This window comes from Sorex fumeus, unplaced genomic scaffold, assembly GCF_029834395.1.
Source record: "Sorex fumeus unplaced genomic scaffold, SorFum_2.1 ptg000002l, whole genome shotgun sequence".
NCBI lineage: Eukaryota > Metazoa > Chordata > Mammalia > Eulipotyphla > Soricidae > Sorex > Sorex fumeus.
Window position 1 is genome coordinate 82153047 of NW_026606059.1, and position 22780 is coordinate 82175826.

The window sequence follows — 22780 nt, forward strand, 5'->3', positions numbered from 1 at the left end:
TGCCGCTCTGCTATTGCTTCAGCACAGATACCATGAATTTTAACTCTACTGTAACATCTTAAAACAATTTTTTTTTAAGTTTCTACAGTCTTAATCTCAAGTCGATTCAAGGTTCCCTTCAAAGGTTTTACTAACTCTATTCTTTTTTTTTTCTTTTTGGGTCACACCAGTGATGCACAGGGGTTATGCCTGGCTCATGCACTCAGGAATCGCCCCGGTGGTGCTCGAGGGACCATACAGGATGCTGGGAATCGAACCTGGTTCAGCCGCATGCAAGGCAAATGCCCTATCTGCTATGCTATCGTTCCAGCCCCACTAAATCTATTATTTTCCTTAAGTGTCTCACAAAATCTGTATGTAAAGACCTGAACGAATGAGATGCCATAGCCCAGGCAAGGTTAACATTTGCACCAATTCCTTCATGAGTTGGTTTTCATTCAGTAGCAAGGCTCAACTGGGTCCTACACAGAGGACACCAGTGTAACAGGCCAGGGGAAGATCTGCCCATCGCCAGATGTTCTACCCAACAGACTCAGCCCACTCTCAACCGATGACTCATGGATGGTGTAGGTGACAGTTCCCCCACAGGAAGGATGACAATCACTTACCAGGAGGCAGAACTACCGAAACAGAGCAATCACTTTGTAAGTTCGCGTGCATCTCTCACACACACACACACACACACACACACACACACACACACACCCTAGGACCCCTAGAGGTCCAGCCACGCATCCACTGGCAAATAGCTCCACCGTGCAAGATTACTACTCAACTTGTGAAGACGTACTAGTGCTGCATACTTCTAGGGATCAACACAGGGTGTGAAAAGGGATTTTAATATTTGTTCTCTATTATGTCTACAGATGGGAGCCTTCTTCCAGGTGACCCAGAAAGAAAGACTGAAGGGCAGTGAAGTAAAAAGAGAGACAGGTGGTAGGCTGTCCTCAACATACACATCAGAGTTTGAGGAATGCCTGCCAACTACTTATTACTCAGTATAATTTCACCTTTTAAACCCAATTATTAACAGACTTGCCCTCGGGTCCTGAAGCTGCGCCTAATCTGGTGGAACTCTGGGGCCCTCTCTCCTTGATTTCCCAATGGGTCCTTGAGGGACCCTCATCCCCTCAGTCCTGAGTAGCAGCTGCCAGACCATCCCTACCCACCCCCAACTACCCCCTGCTCCCCCCTCCCACACGCACATACACACACACACAGCTTGCTCTTTAATTACATTTTTATGTGAATTGATCTCCACATTTAACAAGCCTTAAAGAAGATTGATTTGGGCTCTCTCTTTCAGCCAGCCAAGCCCAGAGAGAGTAAGTACTGCTATTGATTCTATTTCCCCAGCAGACCCAGCCAGCCAGCGCTCCATCCTTCAGGGCTCAGGCTCTGTTCCCTTCCACCAGGGACCCTTCCACTCACTCAAAGGATCACAGACAGGACACCAGGTTCTATTATTTCCAGGTTTTACAGTAAAGGATCAGGCTCTGTTCCCTTCCACCAGGGACCCTTCCACTCACCCAAAGGGTCACAGACAGGACACCAGGTTCTATTATTTCCAGGTTTTACAGTAAGAGACCGTAAACGTCCCATCCCTTTCAGGTAATCAGATTTTCTTTAGCTAAGAGGTCACAACAAAATACATGACTTCGATTAAACCCACCGATGATATTTTTATTCAAATTACTCACATTTTGGGTCTTTAAGGTTCATTTCTTTTTTTTTTTTTTTTTTGCTTTTTGCTTTTTGGGTAACACCCAGCGATGTTCAGGGGTCACTCCTGACTCTGCACTCAGGAACCGCTCCTAGCGGTACTGAGGGAACCATACGGGACACCGAGGATCAAACCCCAGTGAGCCACATGCAAGGCAAACGCCCTACCCCCTGTGCTATGACTCTGGTTCCCTTTTTCTTTTTTTTAAAGTTTGGAAATAACAATGTAATGGACAAACAAAACATTAGCACAATGAATTAAATATCAAAACATTTCTTTTTTCACTCAACAGCCTTTTTTGTTACTGTATATTTAAGAGGCTAGAGCAATAGCACAGCAGGTAGGGCATTTGCCTTGCACACGGCCAACCCGAGTTTGATTCCTCTGCCCCTCTCGGAGAGCCCGGCAAGCTACCGAGAGTATCTCACCGGCACAGCAAAGCCTGGCAAGCTACCTGTGACATATTCAATATGCCAAACACAGTAACAAGTCTCACGATGGAGACGTTACTGGGCCCACTCGAGCAAATCGATGAACAACGGGAAGACAGCGCTACAGTGCATATTTAAGACTCTTATACAAATGAGAATTCTTTACCTTTGTGATTCTTATGAACAGATGAACGAGTTTATTTACGGTTTGGGGGCAACAGTGGGCAAAGCTTAGGGGCTGTTCCTGCAGCGCACTCAATCTCATGAGCTATCTCTCTGGTCCAGAGAAATAAGTTTAAATACTTTTCCCAGGTTCATTTCTTAGCATGTGTGAAAAATTATTTCCTCAAGAAAAAAAAAGTTTTCAGATTAATGGCTGGGGGGAGGGGGTGGGAGTCTGGGAGACAATTCTGAGATCACTAAAAAGGTATAGGGTTCCGTTTTTAGTGTAAAGAACATGTTCTGCAATGAGTGGGGATATTTGCAAGGCATTGAGGCTGCACCACAAAGCCACTGAACTGTGTATTTTAAAGGGGCCCAGATGATGTGTTCTGTCAGTTTTATTTCAATAAAAATCATCTTCAAAATAATTTTGCTCAAGATTAGAGGAGGCCTGTCGATGTGTCTTCAAATACCAGATGAAGCCAAGGGATTTTAACCGCGATATTCCAATGTCACAAGTAAGTGAGCGCGACGAATCACTGCCTAGATCTCCTGCTGGGCCTAGGCCAAGGGTGGGAGAGCAAGAAGGACAGGGCGTGGGGCTTGGCGGAGGCACGACGGCAGGAACATAGCGGAGCCTGGAGAAGAAGTCACACGGGCAGTTACGGGCCACAAGGGAACACGCCCCGGGCCGGCAGGAACTCGAGCTATCGGCTGTCACACTGACACTGATTTTACAGCAAGGGAAATCGTTCTTTCTCATGCAGGACTGAAAACATTCGGCCATTTTCACTGAAACCAACCTTCCAACTATACAAGTTGAGGAAAACCCCAGGAAAAGAGACATTTTTCCTTCAGCTGAACTGTCTCACACCAGATAAAGTTAGAGTTGCTGTGGGAATGGTAACTTGAGCTTTCAGGACTTCAAATTAAAAAAAAAAATCCTCAAAAGTGAAGATCCAGCAGCATATTTTTGTCCCCACTTCAAAAACATCTGTATTTTTTTCTGAGAAGAATTTCTACCAAATTTGCCACCTACCCCCTACTCCATCCCAATTCTGTTTAAAAGCTTTTCCTTGAGTTTTATGCCTTCTTATTATTAAGAACAAATGGCTTTGGCATTACCCTCAGAGCACAAAGCAAACCTGCTCTTCACAAATACTTTAATCGAATTAGAGTCATTTAATCACAAAGTATTAACCAACTGAAACCTCACTAAACGATTTCAGGTCCCCAAATGCTAGAAAACATTATTTTGATATCGAAGCCAGATGGGAAACCAAAGCTTCTTCCCACGAGGTCCCACTAATCATGATCCCCCAGGAAGGAGGGCTCTGGTACCCAGGGCCTAGAGCACTAGCATCCGAGCGAGCAAGAAGCAAGATAGACAGGTATGGTCTCAGGAGACAGGAAACTAAACAGTGATAAGGAACCAGTTTCCAGGGACAAAAGTCCTTAATTATAGGTGTCTGTGCCGAAAACCACAAACCTGCTACTTCAGCAGCAGTTAAGAGATACCAAGGTGTTCCCTAGGTGAGACTCCTGGCTCTCTTCTACTTCCGGCTCCAGAGGAATAAAAATTCAGGGAGGGAGGGAGGGACATGAGGAGGGAGGCAGAGAAGGGGAGGATCCTACCGTCTGGTTCACCTGCCTGCAATGAACGAGACGAAGGAAACTTGTCCCAGGTCTGACCATGCTCGCCAGAGCTGGAAGTCGAACGCACAGAGCAGAGGGAGCCCCCGGCCTTCCTCACGCTCCCGCCTAGACCTGCCCGGGCTTCTGGAGCCCCCAAGTTTAAGCATCTAGTCCTTCTACACAATTTACTCCTTCTTCTCATTCCCCGCTAACCCACAAAGCGGGAGAGGCAGGAAAATTCCAAAGGCAATATTCCTCGTGTCGACGAGCCTATCCCATTTTCAGAGGCTGTGTCAGGACTTTCTACATGTGACGGTGAGGAATCCTCCTGACTCGGGCCCCCAGAGCAGGGCACAGAAGTTACCTACGACTCCTCCGCTCAACACAGTGACGCCCTTCAGGTCTGCGCTCCTGATAGGTCACAGCCGCAGCAGCAAAACCAACACTCGCGCTCCCGGAGGGCCGAAAGGGGCCCGTGGAGGAGATGCTCAGTGGACGGTCTGCTGTTCCAGGTCAGACAAGGCGAGGGCCGCGCTCTGCCGCCCGCCTTCTTATTTCCGCCCCTGCCCTTCGCCGGCTCCGCTGGCGCGATACAGACAAGCAGGAAGAAGGACGGCAACGAGATCCCCCACTGCCGCTGCCCAGATGTCACACTGCCAACCCCACTGCAGGCATGGAACTCAGGCAACAAGTCCACGCTGGGGAGCACAGGCCCCTCGGAGCGAAGGCAGATAAACACTCCTCCGTCCCGCAGCCTCGGAGGAACCATCCACCAAGTCAGAGGGAGACCAGCTTCGGGCCAAGGAGGCGGCTGCCAACGCGAACCTGGATTTTCCAAGCTGAATCAAAACCAGGAGGGAGTCATTTTCTCCTCCTGCTTTACATATTTGAAGGCTGTCTAATGGAATCGCAGGAACAAGGCCAGCCAGCCCCACCGCTCCGAGCACTTGGGCCAAGGAGCAGAAAAGTATTTTTAGTCAGAAGAGTGGGGAGCGTGACGCAGAGTGCAACAGGCGGCCCTCTCGTGAAGCTGTGGGCTCTGCCCAGTCTCTGGCACAGCCTGCTGCCCACCTGTGTCCAGGGCACCCAGGATAAAGGAGAGATGTGTGGGCCTGGTGTTCATGTCAGCCCCACCTCTCTGCTCTGCAACTGGCCGGACAAACATGTTCTCTGCGGTCCTTGCCTCCCGACCAAACGAGCAGCAAGGGGAGTGAAGCTGGTGCTTCTCAAACGTGAACAAATGGACACACAGCCGGGGGAATAAACATCTCCTGACCCAGGATGCTTGGGAGGCGGCACAGACCTTAAGTAAACTAGAAGCAGCAGGTTTTAGAAACACTCCAGAGGCCTGAAGAAGTAATGCAGTGGCTGCCAAGCAAACGTATGGTTATGAGCCCAAATTTCAATGTCCCATTAAATGTGCCTAGAACGGTCCTCCCAGCTCTGCTGCTTGACCTGTGATAACTCACGGCAGTCAGGTGTGGCTCGCGCCAGAAGAAGGGGCAAGCACCACAGCCGAAACAGAGGGCGACCTCTGCCGAGCACTGTGTGAGCACTGCAGCAACCCTGGGGAGCACCACAGCCTCAGCAGACACTGGCCGAGTGAGTGAGCCACCGCCTGACCAGCATAGAGCCGGTGTGCGTGCAGTCCCCGCCCCATACAATGAATGACTAGGGCAGGGGGAGATTTCAGATAAAAGAAACTTTCAAATTTTAAAAGGGGACAGGAGAGACTGTCCGGGGGACAAGGCACCTGCCCCACACACGACTGGCCCTTGCCTCGATCTCAAGCACTGAGCCCCCCCATGAACAGAGCCAGGTGCGGCCCCGAAACCAAAGGAGGGGGAAAAGGAGTACCTCCCCCTGCCCATGCTTCACTTTATGAACAGCCGCGCAGAAATCATCTCCCTACTAAAGCGTGGGAAAGGAGAACACATCTACCATACTGCCCAGCAGTCGGACATCACCTGAGGCGGCTGTGAACCTGCACCTCTCGGGACAAAGGGCCACAGGCTCCTTCTGGCACTTCACGGGAACAAGGGCCGATCCACAAATGCTGTGGAGCTAAGGGGGAAATCATGCTGATGCCTCAGGGGGTCCTCTGACCACTGGCACCAGCCAGAAGGTGCAACCTTCACCTTCCAAACACTCATGCCTGATGCCAGGAGCAGCAAGTCCGTTCCCCTCCTCTCCAAGCTCAGCCACTCTCTCTACCTAAGGATGAAATGTGTCTGAAACACCTTTCGCAAGTGAGGCCTGGCTATGGAGGCTGGGCCACAATTCTCACACCCAGTTCTCCCATGCGCTGGGTGTCCAGGGAAGGGGTGAGCCTGAGAGCAGGGGCCAGAGACAGAGGGAGGGGTCCCTCAGCCACCTGCCCCAGCTAGTGCCTTCCCACCTAGACCTCTGTGTAGCCTGCTGAGCCTCAGAGTTGCAGAAACGCTACCTCAGGGGAGAAAATGAGATGGAATGCCAGCATGATCAAAATCCAACCAAAATATGCAGACCTGGGACAGAGAGACAAGACAGTGGGTAGGGCACCTGCCCTGCAAGTGGCTGACCCAGGTTCTATTCCCAGCACCACATATGGTCCCCCTGCACCCTGCCAAGAGTGATCCCTGAGTACGGAGTAAGAGCCAGGAGTGAGCCCTGAAGGTGCTCTGTTGAGCAAGCTACCAATAAAATCTGGGTGAGAAAACTGTTGGACTCACTACTCACTACTGGTTTATCTGGAAAGACCTCAGGGCAAGCTGAAAACAAGCAAACACCCACCTTGGGGGGGGGGGCGGAGCGCAGGGGCACGGGGTAAAACCCAAGGTGCTCAAACTATAACATCCCCCAGGACTTCTTCCCTTTCTCCTCCTGTACATCCTTTCATGCCCTTCTCATCCCCAGTGTGTTGTCCCTAACAATCAATAGGTTGCCTACTGCTGAATATTTGAGAATGAGAACTAATTGCTTACTTTCATAGACCTGGAAAATCCTGCTTTAAAAATGAACTACGTAAAGGGGGCTAGACAGATAGTATAGCAGGCAGGGCACTTGCCTTGGACAAAGCTACCTGGGTTCAATTCCCAGCAGCCACATGGTTCTCTGAGCCCCACCAGGAGTGATTCCTGAGCACAGAGCCAGGAGTAAACCCTGAGCACTCCCAGGTGTGGCCCAAAACAAAACAAAACAGAATTAAATAAGTAACATAAAAAAAAATCTTTTTTTTTTTTTAATGAACCAAGAGCCAGGGAGACTGCTCACTGGGTTGAGGAGATACTTTGTATGCAGGAGCCCCAGGTCCAATCCTGCCACCCCCCCCCCATCCCTTGAGCACTACTGGGAGCACCCCCTGAGTCATCAAGCTGGGGGCAGAACCCTGAGAAATGCCCATTGTAGCCTCCAAACCGAAAATTTTTTAAAGACCCAAGTTATTAAATTCACAAGAATGAGCCTGCCATATTGTGATTCATGCAGCCTCATTTATCTGTGTGTTTCCCTAACTTACAGCCTCTCCACAAGCAAGCGATCAAGTCTGATATACCGCTTGGAGCATAACTTTTCTCTTCAAGTAACTGAGGAACCCACGGCATTCGGTGTTTCACTCTGTGAAGTTCCCGAAAGTATGCTAGATATTTATCAGAATCATGGAAGTAATGTCCGCACCAGCAAGCATATGAATGTAAGGGCTCCTGCCACTGAAAGTCGGCAAGAGAGCATGAAAGTCTCGCACTCCGCCCGGGTCCCCCACCTCCTCACCCACGGCACCACTTACAAGAAGAGCGAGACGACTCGAGAGGATGCGGCACCCAGGGACGGCACAGCTGTCAGCTCATTGTTACTGAGGATCCTGAAACGACAAGAAGAAACCAATCACTTAAATTAGTAGTTAGGGAACACATACATATAAAGGGGGCGGGGGCTTTAAAAAAAATTGGTGTTACACTGATCACGGTAGAATTATACTGCAGTGCTGAAATAAAAGATAAAGAATTTTAAGTCCTTCAGGAAGTCGTGAGATTTCAAAAGCTAACACCATGTCATACCCTGGCCTTAGAAATCAACACTCAGGAAACGGCTTCTGTCTCGCAGAAGCTTCCCAACTAAATCAGAAATCAAGAGAAACAGTGACGACAGGCCAAGATTGGTGCAGAACAAAAGCACCCCCATCCCCAAGGTAACCAACAAGCACTCTCCTTATGGGCTAGAACAGTCAGAAGAGGATTTAGGGACACATATAATCACACACCCCTTCTGTGTCTTGTGACAAAATGGGCTGCCAATAACAGCCCTGCCCACAGTGGACTTGAGCCTAACACCAAAAACACACCTGGGTGTTAAGATGTGTGGGGCCAACTATTCCAACAGTATCACATCTGTGAAATAACAAAGGAGCTGAACGTAAACTCTTTTCTGAGGTGGAGGCTTCTTCAACAGAGGTTCTGGACCTGTTTTCCAGTCATTTCTACTATCAACACATACTTTTGCAAGGAGACATTCTGAAAACCTTTCGACAAGAGAGGCATTTCAAGCTACCTTCCCCAGCACACAGTCAAGTTCTCTATTTCCATCATTCAGAACTCTTCTTGGAAGGGAAAGCCCAAGAACCAAAACACAGTTTTCAAGCTGTGTCTGCACCCCCTCCCTCCCCGCCCCCAAAAGCTCTGCAATTCAGCCTCCTTACATGGACATGTATTTCCAAATCTGGAAAGGGAATCCAAAAATCAGACATGCCTTTGAAGTGAGCCCAAAAATCCTTAAGAAAGGCAGTGCACAGTGACCTGGTTTTCTGCCGAGTGACAGGCTGGGAACAAATTGTATCTGAGATGCAGAATCGAGGAGGTAAAGTGGGTTATCTTATTTTCTGTTTTTAAAGGGAGGGCATGTCTTGCACAAAGTATCTTATTACCATCTGAAGACAAGGCCACTGAAATGACAGCTGCACTCAGACAAGTGTACAACGAGCGTTTCCTTGAACAGAATGATCTAGTTATCTGCCATCTTTTATAGAAATGAATAGAAAAAGGGAAGGGAAAGGCCTCATATTATCCAACCAGCTTTCTTCAGTGCCAAAGCCAGTTAGAGAAGCAGCTTGGCAATTACTAGGCGGTGGGACATAGAGCGTTTGTTTCAATAGCTCCATGACGGAACCCTCTGGCAGAGAGAAAGCAGATCCCTATCATGTGGCAAATCCTTTCCCCACTTAAAGGGCCCTTGTTTGTGTGCTGAAGTAGACAATTAATTACTTTAACAGTCTCTTATCTGACTGCCCCTTAAATCAGATTGTTTCTGCTTCACCTTTTATCTCCTCCAATCCTGCTGTGAGCGACTTCCCACTGAAGCTTGGGAATAGTGAAAATACGCCACCAGTCTTAATCCCCACTGACATATTTTCATAGTGCCACCAGGGTCCTTCTCACTAAGAGAGACCCTCAGATTTTATGGAGCAGAGGTCAGGGACCTACTGCCAATAAGACAGTTTTTACCTATGAACTTTTCATTGCTGAAAACGCAGACAATGGCGGTCATAAAAACAACTGCAGCAGTTAATGTAACACAGCGTTAAAAGCTTTTTAAACATGAAGTCATCTTTGGGAGGGCGGGGGCGGGGCACGGGCTCCCAAAAGGTGTTTGTGAGATGCAGGGGTCCCAGGAGCTGAGATATGGTGCTGCCGCTCAGGCTCTATGATGCAGGGGTTTATCCAGGCTCCGCTGAAAATGCCACGACCGCACCTGGAGATGCTCAGTCAGGGGCATGGCACTGGGAATCAAACCGCTGCCGACCCCACGCAGGCAGACATGCCTCTAACCCAGTCCTCTCTCCCTACCCACAGAAATCATCTCTAAAGCCCCCCCCCCCCCGGGGGGGCTGTCCTGTGAACTCTCCACCATACTAATCAGATGGGAACATGGAGATGAAGCCAACCGTTAGTGGCAGCGGAGTCCAGCTTCCTGGCAAGTGGCCTCTTCTTCTTTATACCCACTGCAGCAGCTCCGCCTGTACTACATGACTTCGCTGTCACTGAGCGTGACACTGGCCACCACCGCTGTTTCCTACTTTAGAGGTTTCAGTTTTCTCAGTTAAACTTTGGTCAAAGTCACTCGCTCAGGATGACAGAGTGACAAGGACAGAGTGGGACCCAAGCCAGAGTACAATAAGGCATATGCGGCTAGAGAAAAGGCAGTGGGATGGAAAGTCCCCCGCCTCTGGGGTGACCTGGTGGTTGTGTTTGGATGCACTTGGGCCTGGACTGATCTCACAGTCCATACAGAGAGCACAGACTCCTGTGAAGGGGGAGACATTGGAACAGGGGCTCTCGGGCCAGTCCTATGGCACACCCCAGAAACTGCTCCACCCAGTTCCACAAGACTAATGAATGTGGAACGGGGGCATTCTAATGGGATTTCAAATTTTGTCCGAAGTGCTGGGCGCAGAGAACAAGATGCAGTGGAGCAGTGCATCACCGGGTATTTCGCGTCTGGGCCAGCAGCTCTGTGTCAAGTCTCGGCAGAAATCACAGGCTCTAAAAAAAATCGGCAGGGCTGCATGATTTACAAAGCGGGCAGGTGGTGCCCCAAGCAGAACCACACGGCCAGCTTACTACTTCGACATCATTTCTACTTAAAAAGAACCATGAGTGCAAGCTAAGTCTGTTAGCTCTGCCCCTGCTGACGTTCTGTCCGCTGTCCCTGACAGAAAAGGGAATGTTATCCTCAGAAGGCACAGCGGCTCGGCGTGCTCTGAGACAGGACCCCCTTGCCAGACTGAAATAGCCCGGTCAAAAATAGCGCAGCCGAGCCTGCGGGGAAAGGAGCTTCGGGAAGCTGAGCACAATTCCTGCTAGTCAGGAAGCCTGAGGAATTCAGGAGCCCGTCTGATGAAAACTTTGAGCACCCAGGGCTGTTAGGTCTGCCCTGGTTCTCATTCCCGCCCAAAGCAACTTCCACTCAGGACCCTCAAAACTCCTCCTGAAATGCCTGGCTTCTGTTAGTTGGGCCTTTTCCTGATGACTCAGGGCCATGAAGTGCCTCTGCTGCATCAGGCTGTGAACAGCGGTCCAGCCCTGGAGCTAGAAGAGCTTCCTGGAAGGAAAATGAGGCTCCGAACACTGCGGGGAGGTGAAGCTTTCCCACCCAGTCCTGGGCCTCACCAGCATGCTCAGCCCTCTCTCATACGTTCACCCATCTGGCTAAGTTAAGGATGCTCTTCCCACCAGCAAGATGCAAAATGCAATTAAAGAAAAAACAAGAACATAATACTAATAACCATTATTTATTATCGCAGCCAAATTAGATTTCAACAATGAAAAATAAACCTGTGGAGTAATTTGGGATTAGAGTGCTTTGGGGGCCTTCTTGGCCATTTATTTATTAGCTGGTAGAAGTACGCGAAAAAACGTGAATCATTTCCCAAAAATATACCAGCTAGTGTACAGGAGATAAGAAGGTCCTGCATGGGGCAACCGCGGTTCAAATCCCTGGCACCACAGGTGTACCACCTAAGTACCATCGAGGGTCATCCTTCAGCACAGAGCCAGAAGTGACCTGAGCACTATGAGGTATGACCCCGGGTCCCAAAACAAAGAATAACAGGACTACATGGTGAAAAACATTCCCTGCCTGTCAGTGTTCTGCTGCTCTGCCCCCTAGAGGAAGCCCTGCTGCCAGGGAACAGAGATGCACTCGCGTTTCCGTGAACACTGTGTGGTAGAGGCGGTCAGGGACCCCTCAGCAGTATTTCTCAGAGAGCTCCGTAATTCTTTTTAACCAGTCGCAGCATCTCCACTACTGCCACGAATGGTATGAATGAACTGTAATTTGTTTAGGGAGTCTGCTAATCGCAAACACTTTAGTTGTTTCCAAATACAGAGAGCTACAATTAATAACAGTCCGAGTTGAGCAGTGGGGTGGAACTTTCATTGTTTAGTTTGCAGTAAAGAAGAAAAAGCTGTCGATAGGACCCAGAAGCACTGACTTCGGGGCCACCAAGACAGTAACTGACATCAGAGCATCCGGCTACTTTTGAAGAATGTCCTGGGCGAGGTTCTACAACATGTGGTTTTTTACACCAGACTGGCAGACGCAGGTATGTAAGGATGGAGCAGGGTTACTCAGGCAGCAATGTGTAAGCAACAAGGACTGAGAGGAAAGGGTGGCCGCAGGGCTGGCACCTGCCGAGTGCTTCCCTTGCAGCACCTCACAGCCAACCCTGGGAGGGAGGTCCCAAATGATCGCCCCACCCTAAAGGAAGAAACTGAGGCACAAGTTCAGGACAGCTGAGCAAGGGTTATTCAGAGGCTATTTACACAGCGCTGGCTTTTAAATCCTGTAGCTTTTGAGTTCAATCAAATCCAGTCTTGCGCCCCCACTCGGCACCTCACACCTTCTGTGCCTCAGTCCCCTCTTCCAAACTCTGTAAATAATACAAGTACCACCTTCGGGGGTGTGGGCAAGATCTGGTTGAAATCAGTACACTTAACAGCCTAGGCTACAGCTAGACACAAAGTAAATGATTAACAGGTGGTGGTAACTCACAGGCTGTCTGATCCCTCCCTTCTACACAGCAGGGCTGGGGGTGGGTGGAAGCAGAGGCCTGGAAAGGGCACACCATAAATACGCATGGGCAGGGCACACTCATGCTCCCTTGCGGCCTGGGGAACATTTTAGGTCAATGACCCTGGAAAGCACAGCAGCACCCACACTGGGCATTCTCGGGCCAGGCGGCAGTAACGTGATCTGAAGGTGGTTTGCAGAGAGGACGGTATAAATAGCGCCTCGTATTAATAGCGGAGGCTTGTCGCCCAGCACCCCTGGCTGGAGGCCCTCCCTGGTGGGCTTTCCTCAGCCTCGTGGGCAGCGAGGGCCATGTGGCTTGGCAGCAGCTGCACGAGCGCCCTCCTGTCCTCCAGGGGCCTCCCACAGCTCACTTTCTCCTTCCAGGCGGCCCACGATGTTCTGTGGTTCTGGGCCTCCAGAACAAAACCACCACTCAACCACCAACCGCCGCCCTGCCAGCCTGCGGTTCCCCTCTCCGTGGGGTTTCTAGACTCGTGTCTGCAGTGTGGAGGAGAACTGACAGCTCCTGGGGAACACTCAAGCCCAGTTCGTTCAGAAGCGACTGCATGGCCACAGTGATGTTCTTCCCTCTTCTTCAAAAGCTCTTGCCCCACTCCTGATGCCTTGCCCCCCTCCAGAATGCATTTATTAGAAGCCTCTCAGGAAAAGGTTCGGATCTTTATGGGCATCGGGGAATTGGTCTCATCTGTCTCATGGGGTTTCATCAGGGACTAAGGGCAGTCCCAGAGGTAAAAGGTCAGCCTTCACAGACACGTTTCTTAACAATGCACTCAGCTTAGAGAGTCTACCTGGTTTCCAAAGTAGCAAAGAGATGGGAAATAACAACCACCGCAGGCTCTGGATGTGATCTCCAATTAGCAAGTAGAACAATGACCAGAATGTGCAGATAGTCTGTCCACAATACAGAGAAGGGAGAGGAAGCGTGGGAGAGCTAGGTCATGTGTCCACAGACTAAGATGCAGACTAAGACCCAAATCTAGGTCTGTTCACATTTTCCCACCACAACACACTGCACCCATAAGATGCCGTCTCTGTCTTGAAAATGCCATCACCCGGAAGCTATGCTGCTGCGAAGACCACGAAAGTGGCATTCAGACTATGGGTGCAGACTGAATTCTACTATACACTAGCTGGGCACCTGCAGCCAAGTCTCCCTACTTTAGTCCCTTCAACTGTCCGGCAAAAGTGTTTATTTCATTTCTCCAACTTCCATTAGGGGGAGAACATTAGTGTAAAGAAAGCAATTCAAAGCAAATAGATTTACTATAAGGATTAAGTGAGATAGCACTCACCAAAGCCACACTGCTGCTAGGATTGCTATGGCTGTTCTTAATAAAGAAATTTATTTTTAAGGCTCATCACCAGCAATCTCAATGAAAGACAGGTCGAAATCAAAGACTCTCAACTCTATGTCAGGGTGGCATATAAGTTTGGCAAAGTAGAAGAACTGGAAGCCTACAGAGACAAAACAAATGAAAACTGCAAGCCTGTTTGGAAAGGACAAGAGTATTAGGAGAACACTAAAAATGGACCACAGAGCCACTGGTCACAGACTCAACTCACAGGAAGGTCGATTATCTAACATACCAGGAACCACTCGGGCCTCCACATCTACCCACTTGTGCGCCTGGGAGGTCCTCCTCACGAAAAGTTTCTTTGAGACCACCAGAAATCTGCCAATTCCAATCTTATCCAATTCTAAAAGGATCCACTAAGTCTTGCGACTTCACTCTTTGAAATGAGATGCTCATGAGCCTTAGAAAGAGCCTAGATCGGGGAAGCACTGAGTTATAAATTCAACTGGCTCCTTGATGAATGGAATGTATCGTCCTGGGGGGTCGCAATCCCTCAAATTCATAAAGTGAGGTCCTACTCTCCAGTACCTCAGAATGGAACAGCATTTGGAGACAAGGTTTTTAAAGAGGCAATTAACATGAAACAAGGTCAACAGACAAGTCCTGACCCAATGCCTGGTGCTCTTTCAAGAAGAGGACACTTGGACATGCGGGACTTGAGAGGGGCCATGTGGTGAGGCAGTAAGAAGTGGCTTTCAGATGGCCATGAGGTCTCCCAGAAAACCAACTCTACCAGCAACCCGATGTCATGTGTCAAGTCTCCAGAGTGTGAGAAACGATTTTCTCAAGTCATGCTGCTGACAGGTACCTCATTATGGCGGCCCTGGCAAATTAACGGTGACCCACTTCCAATTTGCTCCACCACGACCCTGCAGACCCCATGGTAAAATGAGGGTCCCGGAGAAAGATTCAACGGCTTCTGCCAGTTCTTAGGAGCTTTTAACTTTGGCAGAGCGATAAACCTTTTATAAATAGACATGAAAGTTGCAAACACTAACTTGGAGAATTCAGAGATGGGGAGAGGGAAAATGAGTATTTCACAGATGCACCAGCCGATGCAATTAATTTTCTTTAGACAATGGACAAACAATGGAATCAAAGAATAAAAAACAAGGACTTTGATCAGTTTTGTATAATAAGTCAAAAATATGTAAAGAACTTCCCTTCCAGTTTCAAAAAAAAATCTAATAACTGCAGCAATAGGGTAAATATTAATGAAATATACATGTCCAGCAGTTTTATATAAAACTAAAATGGTATCACCAAAACGTTTAATTCACATGATAAAGTATTCAGAAATATAAAGATAAGTATGGCATATTATAAACTATTCAGAATATAAAGATAAGTAGGACAAACTATACTGATCCCGGAATTCTATGTGTCCAGATACATATTTTCCACAAAGTGTTTTCACAGTAGTCATACCTGAGTATAATCCTAGAAACTCCAATTAGTCTTTATATATTTCTAATTTCCAAATTTTCTGCAGAGGATACGTATGATTTGCAGACGTTTCTGTAAAACCCCTATGCAGCTAAGACTCCAAAGCATAATTCACTGTATTTAAAGAAGATACAAAGCCTGATTTAAAGGAAACTACAAGACTGAGCAAGTGTGGAATTCCACAGGCAGCAAAGTCCAGTTCTGACTGGAGACTGAAGGGGAAAGCTAAGCCTCTGCCCCTGCTGCCAGCCCACATGCCCACCAAGCCGGGAACCGGGAAAGGGCGAGGCAGGTCTCTCACCCCATTGGCCCACACAGCTTCTCCAGGCATCCTCTGTGTGCTGTGGTGTTTTTGTGTTTTGTTTTCTTGTAACTCCGGGAGTCAAACCTAGGCCTCATATGTACAAAGCAAGTGTTTTAGCACTGAGCCACCTACCTACCCCACCATACACTGTGATTTCAATACCTCTGTCCCCACTGCACCGTCCCACAGTCATCCCTGACTGCCTAAGAGAGGGCCGCAATGATGAGTGCGGAGTAAGTAATACAACACCAACTGTATAATACAGATATTCCTTCCAACAAGTTTCAATTGCTCACCTAGGGCAATGAGTGACATTGCAATATCAGAGAGATCCCAATCCCTACTACCACTCCCCCCCCCCCCCCCACAGCACCACCAAAAGGTTTGGGGGAAGCACTCACACTTCTTGGAGATCCAGCAAGTCCTCAAAACCAGCAGGGTCAATCTCAGACAGTTTGTTGTAGCTCAGGTTTCTGATAAAAGAAAGAAAAAATAATTGAATCAATGTTCAGAAGGATACTGAAACAAAATTCAGGATACAAAATTCAGGAATCTTCTACTCTTCCCATACAAAATAATTGTTATTATCATTATTAAAGTAGCAAACCAAAAAACCCACCTCTTCCTCATATTTGTCCCATCTCCTGCATTCTTTAACTCTAATCATGTTAATATTGAAAAGTTCAGCAATGTAACACCTCTCTAGCTACTTCTATATACCACTGTCACTATAAACATCCCCAGTCATCCGTAATGTGCTAAACCCAAGTGGATTTCATCAATAGCATTTCACCCCATAACACATTTCAGAGAATTTCTAGTGAGTGAGTCCTCTGCCTCTGCTACAGCGTACTGAGCCAAAGCTTTGCATCTTATCAGTCCAAGACCATGGTTAACCAGTTTTCAGGACTCACATTTTCTTTTTACTAAAACACCAACAACACAAAGCAGGGAGAGGGGAGTGGGAAGAAGGTGGGGAAGGATAGGGAACTCTTCGATTTCTAGAGATCAGTGCTTCTCAACCAGGACATTTGGCAATGGATGTCACACAGCAGGAGAAAGGGTGGGATTCTACTGGATACTGTGGGTGGACGTCAAGGGTGCAGCAGGCATTTCATCTAACCACCCACGGGCCAGTTCTTACCAACAAACTCTAACCCAGTCCTAAGCATCAAGAGATACATTCAGAAACTGAGAGCCCTGGTCTGCACAGAAGTTTAACACTAAAAGCTGCTCAGAGGTGGAGACGAGGTTGAAGGGAATGCTCAAAAAGAGAACTCTAAGAGACCGTAATGTCAGAGCCATGGATGAACATGGCATTCCTAACATCAAAGGACAAACGCTGGCCATGATGGTCACAGAAGAGTAGAACCAAGGCCATGGGAATTTTGTGTTGCTGTGAAAGAGCAGCCTTTTTCAAAACAACAGCATCTGTCCCAGTTTCTCAAAACATCTCTCCCCTCCTTTCCCCACAGCTTTCTTCTCCAAGGCAGAGTCTGCTAGGCAGTGTTTAGTCAGATGAGCTTCTTGGCTCATACCCTCCACCCAAACCGGCTTCAACTTTCAGTAACATAACCCACAGATGTGCTACCATGGGCCCTGATTTCCCATGGTTCACTGTATCTCACTTCCTGCTACCAAGGTTTATCCAGTGGCGCATAGGCTCGGGACACTAACATCTGTCATCCCAGCTATTCATTTCACCCACATTAGTGCCAATTAACAGGACCATATATCGTGAGCTTCAAGTCTATCTCTTAAGAAGAACACTGTCATGTAAGTGGCAACTATCTTTTAAACTTCCTCCAGAGATGGTCTAATCAATACTAACCCAGAGCTGATAGCCATTTTTCTGTCAACTCAAGACATTCATCTAAATAAAAGTCAGGCTACAGTTAAAATTAATGGTACATCTGTGTTCGGGGCATAGACTGAATTAAAAGCAATTTGTCCAGAGATTATGTTACCATAAAAATTGGAAGTGGTAATTTTTTAAAAACCACATACTGAAGTCAAGTGTTAACTTATTGGTGCCTTGGGGGTTCTCTGATTGAGTACACTTAAGTCAACAGGTTAGACTAGGACAAGATAATCCATGCACAGGGAAAAAACCCTTCACATAAAAACATATGGAGGGAAGGGAATTTCTTTCTATGGTGAGATGCACTGTAGGTGGCCCTGTGGACATTGGCTTTACCATCATCACTGGCAGCAGGAGCTGCTGAGCTAGAGTGGAGGTGAATTCAGAGACGGTCTCAGAAGCCACCCAGACGAGAGTCCAGACAGCAATGCAACAAGCATGCATCACCCACCAGGTATGTATGAAGCTGACACAGGAAGCCCATCAGCCCTGCCACAAACTAGAATGCAGACTGGTCTTCCCAAGGTTTTCAGAGTTCAAATGCAATTTTTCATATTTTTGCAATTCTTAAAAAAAAACCAACTCTGCAGGCCACTTGAGGACCATCAGTTTTTTAGCCTCTCAGGTGGTTCAAAGTGAAAGTCTGGTTTCTAGTTCCAACACTTGGGAAGCGGGAGGGAAGGGAACGAAGCTCACCGGATCCTAGTTTCAAAAAACTGGAAGCCCCAATCTAAACCATCTGAAAGAAAATCACTTCCCTCATCTTGCACCCAATATCTGTCCATATTTTTTGGCAATTAGGTATTAGAAAAATGCATTTCAATGTCTGTGCCTCTTGGTCCATCTCCCCTTTTAAAACAAACAAGACTTGGGGTCCAGAAACAGGGAGGAGGGCATTTGTCTTGCACATGGCTGACCTGCGATTGATCCCCAGGACCCATAGTGCCCTGAGACCACCAGGAGTGACCCCTGAATGCAGAGCCAGGAGTAAGCCTTGAGCATGGCCAGGTGTGGCTCCAACCCCCCCCCCCCCAACCAAGAAATAAAAACAGACAAAATAAAAATAGGAGCTGAAAACATAGATCAAATGATAAAGCACCCTGCCACTCTGCTACCACCACTGCCTCCACCTCCACTCCCCACCCACCACCAAGCATGGTCCTGGTATCCTGCCTCTAGCCTGTAAAAAACATTGTTTTTTTGATTTAAAAAAGCAAATATAGTATCGAGAATCTAAGTAGTGTCAGGACTAGGTACTGAAATTCTAGCAAGCATCAATAAAGAGGAAGATACCCCTAAGTAGAGATTTGGGCTCTTACTGGGTCAGCCTGGATAGCGTGACCTATCAATGAACTAGAAACGCCCTGTATCAGCAAACCCGTACCCAGAGACTAGCTGGTAATTCTGTTCTTGGCCCACTGGCCAGAGACAGGAACAGGACACAAAGCTCAGGATCCCTGTAATGGACACAGTGCTACTATGGACACAGTGCTGCTCTTAACATCAACTGCTCCAGCGGGAAATGGGGAAAGCACTTACTTTGCTTTTCCTGACATTCTTTTTTTCATTTTACTTATTATTGGGGGGGGGGGGGTGCTGGGGGATCAAACTCTGGGCCTCGCATTTGGAAGGCAAGCGTTAACCACTCAGTTAGTCTTAGTCCTCTCCCTAGCAAATGTAATCTTGCGTAAATTTTCTTGTCTGCTCATTTCAGGAAGACAAATTCCTCACAAAATTTACAGACCTAACTAGTTTCTAATTTACAGGGCACTGACACCAAGTATCTTCACACTGTTATGCCCCCATTGTCAGCACTCATCTTAGAATCCTTCCCCCAAGTAAATCCTGTACCCTGTAAACAACTCCCCATCCTCTCCTACCCTGCCCAGGCCCTCAGGGCTGACAACCTCCATTCTACTATTCTGTTCATCAATTTAACAACTCTCAGAGCCTTCCCAGGAGTGTAGCCTTACAGAATTGGTCTGCTTATTTCATTTAGCATAATATCCTCAAGGATCATTCATTTACAGCACAAGTCAAAATCTCCTTTTTAAGGCTGAGTAATATTCCACTGAGGATCACATGTTTTGTTTCGTTTTCAGGACTGTTTGTCCTTGGGCTACTGAGAATAATACTTGTATATTTCTTTTCCAGCATAATTTCTAATTTTTTTTTAATCTTTTGGCTGCTATGCTTACTGACAACACTCATTTCTCAGCAATTCCAGAAACAGCATTACTCAACCCAGGAGGGTAAATTTTATTCTCAGATCCCAAGAACAACCAAGGGTTAATCAGAAAAAAAACCTTTCATAAGGCCTTTCTTTCAGGTGGCAGCTGACATCGCACACAAATCTAAAGCATCTCACTTATTTCTACAAACATGATCACCCCTTACCAGGGCCAACATCTGAATGTCTCTTCAGTTGAAGGTTTCATATTCTCCTGTCAAAACAACTCATCTGTCAGCAGGACAGATGCTGTCAAAAGCATTTCTGCACCTTTCAGTGGCAAAGAGAGAGGAAAGAAACCTCAGGAATTTAGTTACTGCCAATTGCAGCTTTCGTTAAACATTTTGTCAGCTATTGCCATAACACAAATTTTCCCTGTTCTTGGACAAAGGGTGTGCAGATCTTCGAACAATTGAGCCGAGCCCTAGATATTCTTTTAACTAATCTGCTGAAAGATGACCGTCCAGCCCACCGTCTGCAGAACACACAAGAGGCACCTCTGCAAAGAACAGCTCAAGTTTTATTCGCGTTTGATCTGTGTGAAAAGCAAGCTGTTCAACAGTGCACAACAGTAGGCTTGCAGATAATTTTTCCTGACAAGATTCCCTCGCCCAATCCCACAGAATTAGTCTCTTGAATAGCTAACAAGCGTCAACCATTCTCTATACCTGCCCAATCTGGTAGCCACCTGCCAAGTGGCCACTGCCATTTATATTCAAAGCCGCACAATCAAGACTGCACAAAGGTGAGAATTCCGTTCCTCAGCCGTATTCTAAGGCTTCAACAGCCACGTATATAGCTGGCTACCATACTGCACACGCCAATGAGAGTTCATTTCTATTTCTATTCAGTGGCACTGTACCTAAATCATGGAGTTGTAAATTTTTTTAATTTTTTTTAAATTTTTAAATTTTTGTTAGTGAGACACCATGAGGCACAGTTGTAGACTTACAAATTTTTGTGCTTGGGTTTCAGTTATACAATGATCGATTACCCATCCCTCCACCAGTGCCCATTTTCCAAGACCACCGATCCCAGTATCTTTCCCACCCCCCATCCCACCCTGCCTCTGTGGCAGGGCATTCCCTTTTGTTCTCTCTCTCCTTTTGGGTGTTGTGGTTTGCAAAAGAGGCATTGAGAAGCATGCTGAAAGTAGACTATAGACCAAACATGGAGTTGTAAATATTTAAAGTGAAATAATACCTACAGAAGAAACTGCGATTTATAAAATAAATCTGAGGTTACCAATAATTCGAGGGCTTTGTTAAAAAATGTGCTGGTGGGAAGGGGAGCAGTGCAGGAAGGTTGGGGAGATGGCTCACAGGGCTAGCACTATGTACTCCATGTGGGAGCTCTGGATTTTATCCCTGGCATCACATGATATGCAGAGAGCAGGACTGGGAGTAAGGCCTGATCAATGAGCCAGGAGTAGCCCCTGGGCACTGGTGGGTGAAACCCTAAAACAAAACAAAACACAAAATGTTTATAGGTGGTATGGAGGCTGGAGAGACAGCTCAAAGGACTGAATGCATGCTTTGCAGGAGGATTCTGAATCACTAGATGGTCCCCCTAGCACAGACCCCAGAGTGGCCTCAGAACACTGCCACGTGTGGTCCTTTTTTTTTTCTTAATGTGGTACAGATTGAAAACTGGTATTAACCCCTGTCCTTTAAACACACAAAACCTTAACCATTCCCCACAGAGCAAAAGGGCTTTGAAAACTCTATTAACTAGGAAGATGTTCTTAATCAGACACTTCCCTGAGTGTAATTCTATAAGCATTATATAGATATATAACCCAACCAGCATCTTCCTGTATTACGACCAGAACTAAACTTTATAAAGTTGGCAAATGCTATTTAAAGCTGGCTCCTGGGAAGTCGAGGAATGAAAAGTTCCATGTACTTTTGAGTAGCTGTGATGAGAAAATAAATCCAACGGCATTAGACAGCACAATTAGCACGTCATCCCCCCCAAAAAAGGCATCACTCAAAGACCACTGATCACACCGGTAAAACCTCCACTGAGAAGAGAGGCACAAGGCAGTTTGTATTTTTCAATAGAAGAGGAATTATTATTCAAAGTCGAAGGAATGGGCCCTAAATCTGTGACAAGCACTCCCTGGGGAGGAGGTTTTCATGTTCACTTGGTTTCCAGGCCGCCTATTTCCCATTACTCAGCCCTAACTCAGCCCTGGGCTCCGGAACATCACAGAGGGTTGCATATTTTAAGCTTTCAGATGTTTGCTAAACTGAATAATCTAGCTGAAAAGGATGAAGCAACACTGGTGGTGGGGTTAGTGCTGGAACACTGTATATCTAAAAATCAACTGTGCAGTTATAAAATAAAATTTAAATTTTTTTAAAAGAATGAAGCAATCCAATGACTGAACTACTTACTGTGACTCTAGGGGAGCTCGGGACTAGCCCGGGAACCTATTGTTAACTAGAAAATCGTAGGCACCAGCTGACTGTCTCTTAACCCCATAAACTACACTTTGCTGCCTATCTAAAAAAAAGGAGTCACCTGCTTAGAGGCTAACTGGGGAGAAGGAACAGGTCCTTTTAAATTTCAAGGGGTGTCCGTGAGGAAGAACACACAACTTGTTAAAAGTTATTTGATCCCTTAAGCGTTTAAGGCTGCTTCTGCTGCAGTTTCACCTTTTGAGGAATTACATGCAGTACACATTGATTTCCAATGAAATCATCACATTATGTTTCCTAGACTCATATTATAAGATTCTATGAGAACAAGAAATCTCTTTTGGGCTCCAGGGCAATAGTACAGGGGGTAAGAGACTTGCCTTGCCCGCAGCTGATTGGTTCCATCCTGGCACCGCACAGGACCCTAAAACTCGCCAGGAGTGATTCCTGAGGGCAGAGTCAGGAGTAAGCCCTGAGTGCGGTATGCTCCCCACCCCCCAAAAAAGAGAGTTTTCTTTTTAATCAAGACTAACAACTTTTCTTTTCTTGTCTACTGTGATATACCTCTTTCCTTAACCAAAAAAGTATAACTAAACAGCTGAAAATACTTGCTGAAGGGTTACAGTCAAAACAAATAATAATAAA

The 22780-nt window shown here is 47.1% G+C and overlaps 1 protein-coding gene across 1 annotated transcript in view; it reads right to left on the bottom strand.

Annotated features, from left to right (window-relative positions):
* LRIG1 (leucine rich repeats and immunoglobulin like domains 1) overlaps positions 1–22780 on the bottom strand; it is a 108316-nt gene that overhangs the window by 52969 nt on the left and 32567 nt on the right. Inside the window, exons 2-3 of the mRNA XM_056134415.1 lie at positions 16023–16094; positions 7715–7789 (exon numbers count right to left, since the gene is read on the bottom strand). Coding sequence (XP_055990390.1) covers positions 7715–7789; positions 16023–16094 — 147 coding nt within the window. The remainder of the gene's footprint in view (positions 1–7714; positions 7790–16022; positions 16095–22780) is intronic.